Source organism: Physeter macrocephalus, chromosome 20 (assembly GCF_002837175.3).
Source record: "Physeter macrocephalus isolate SW-GA chromosome 20, ASM283717v5, whole genome shotgun sequence".
Lineage (NCBI taxonomy): Eukaryota > Metazoa > Chordata > Mammalia > Artiodactyla > Physeteridae > Physeter > Physeter macrocephalus.
Genome location: NC_041233.1, coordinates 115,000,947 through 115,003,441, shown reverse-complemented (window position 1 = coordinate 115,003,441; position 2,495 = coordinate 115,000,947). Strand labels below are relative to the sequence as shown.

General features: G+C 44.7%; 1 protein-coding gene across 1 annotated transcript; it reads right to left on the bottom strand.

Annotated features, from left to right (window-relative positions):
* Positions 1–1,622: 1,622 nt before the first annotated feature.
* Positions 1,623–2,495, bottom strand: LOC112062154 (zinc finger protein 596-like; the record flags this gene model as incomplete). Its single annotated transcript, XM_024115783.1, has 1 exon — positions 1,623–2,495. A coding segment is annotated over one exon (873 nt), but the record flags the coding sequence as incomplete, so codon positions are not given.

The window sequence follows — 2,495 nt, the reverse complement described above, 5'->3', positions numbered from 1 at the left end:
GGGACAAAATAACAAAAGAGATTTCTGAGGTCTGGGAGGGCAGAGATGCCTGTCTCTTTAGCCCCCGGTGGTTTCCATCAGCAGAAATATGCTGAGGGGCCTCAAAAAGTGTAGGACTAGATAGATGTCTTTGAGACTTCCTCATGACCTTGCCTGACCAGGTTAGTGACATTCTGGGAAACCTGGCCAGTGGAGCTGAAGATCAGAGCTGTGTCACCACCAGGGCCTGAAAGGGTAGATGGGGTTGAGGGACATTGAAATGAGTGGAGTTGTGTGGAAAGAGCTGTGGAGAAAGGGGACACTCAGAGAGTGGGGCTGAGTCTCTGCCCACTTTCCAGGAATGCAGACCTGAATCCCTGTGTTTACAGGGGCACAAAGAAAACCAGACACACTTGGCTCCTTTAGCCACAGACATTATTGTTTGAATATTTGCAACTATTATTCTACACACAAATTTTAATTTCTTCCAAACTCTACATTCTATATTGCTAGATCACTTCACTCTCCATTTTATGCCACATTTTCATGAAAAGGTATTTCCGCAAATCACAGTTTGCCTGAATGTGTGTTAAAGGATTCTTTTAGAGGCTCCCCCTCCCACACAGAGGGTCAGATTTTTCTGAAATGAATTCTAGCTGTAGCTCCACTTTGATTTTTAGGATTGCTACATCCTCAGTGTGAGAATTTATGTTGACTAAGAAATAAGTGATCACTGAAGACTTCTCTTCCTTCACAACACTGAGGGTGTGTTGTACAGTGTGAGCACACGTGTTCCAGAGAGCCTGATCTATGAAGAAAGAATTTCTCATGACTTTACTTTACATTGATTTACTTCTCCAGGATGAATTATTTATAAGTATGCTTTGGAGTTGCTCAACATACTTGGATATTTCTCAAGAGTTTACATCTTCGTTCTTGTTTTAGTGTTTATTTTTTGGAGGAGTTTCTTGTGCGCGTCAAGCCTGGTGATCAGCTGAATGTTTGTTAACAGTGATTACAGTCTTAGTGGTTCTCCACCTGGAGTTGGCTTGGGTTGAACAATAATTATCAAAAAAGAACTAGGGGTTGGTTATCCTCTGCTCAAGTCTCTAGGGCAGGGGTTCCCAACACCTGGTCCACGGCCTGTCAGGTACGCGGCCGCACAGCCGGAGGTGAGTGGCAAGACAGTGAGCCAAGCTTCATCTGCTGCCCCCATCACTCGCGTTACCACCTGGACCATCCCCCATGCCACCCCACACCCCCCCGCCCGTTGAAAAATTGTCTTCCACGAAACCAGTCCCTGGTGCCAAAAATGTTGGGGACCACTGCTCTAGGGTCTTTAGAGTGGGGAGCTGTTGCTGAAAACACCCATATTGTATTTATAGAGTGAGTTCTGCTAAGTTACCTAAAATTAGGCCAATGATTAAAAGCTTTGCCACAGAGACAGGGCACGTATGGATCCACATCCACAGGTGATGCCTGTCTGGACTGAGGAGTGTGATGCCTGAAGGAGTGTCCATATTGACTACAGACAGTTTCTTTAGTGGGTGTGAACCTTGGTGTCGTTAAATGCTAAAGCTATGGCTGGTGTTCCATCCACATTCCTCACATGTATGACGCCATGTCATCTCAGGTCAGAACGTCTAATGAGGGCCCTCCTGACTTTCTCTCCAGTGCTGGGTTCCCTCATGTCGTCTCAGGGAAGAGCCACGACTGAAGCATTTCCCACACCACTGACATTCATAGGGCCTCTCTCCAGTGTGGATTCTCTCATGGTGTCTCAGGTTTGCATGCTGACTGAAGGCATTCCCACACCGCTGACATTCATAGGGTTTCTCTCCTGTGTGGGTCCTTTTGTGCCGAGTCAGTTCAGAAATTTGATTGAAGGCCTTCCCACACAGAAGACATATGTGTGGTTTCTCTCCAGTGTGGATTCTCTTGTGCTGACTAAGTCCAGAGCTCTGACTAAAGGCTTTCCCACACTGATGACATTCATAGTGCTTTTCTCTGGAATGGATTTTCTTATGTTTTCTAAGGTAAGAGATTTGATTAAAAGTTTTCTCACATAGACGGCATTTATATGGCTTCTCTTCTGTGTGAGTTTTCTCATGTTCTTTCAGGTAGGAACTTTGACTGAAGACTTTCCCACACACATGACATTTATATGGTTTCTCTCCAGTGTGGATCCGCTTGTGATTTCTAAGGTTAGAACTTTGCAAAAAGCCACTTCCACAGAGATGACATTTATATGGTTTCTCTCCAGTGTGGATCCGCTTGTGATTTCTAAGGTTAGAACTTTGCAAAAAGCCACTTCCACAGAGATGACATTTATATGGTTTCTCTCCAGTGTGGATCCGCTTGTGATTTCTAAGGTTAGAACTTTGCAAAAAGCCACTTCCACAGAGATGACATTTATATGGTTTCTCTCCAGTGTGGATCCGCTTGTGATTTCTAAGGTTAGAACTTTGCAAAAAGCCACTTCCACAGAGATGACATTTATATGGTTTCTCTCCAGT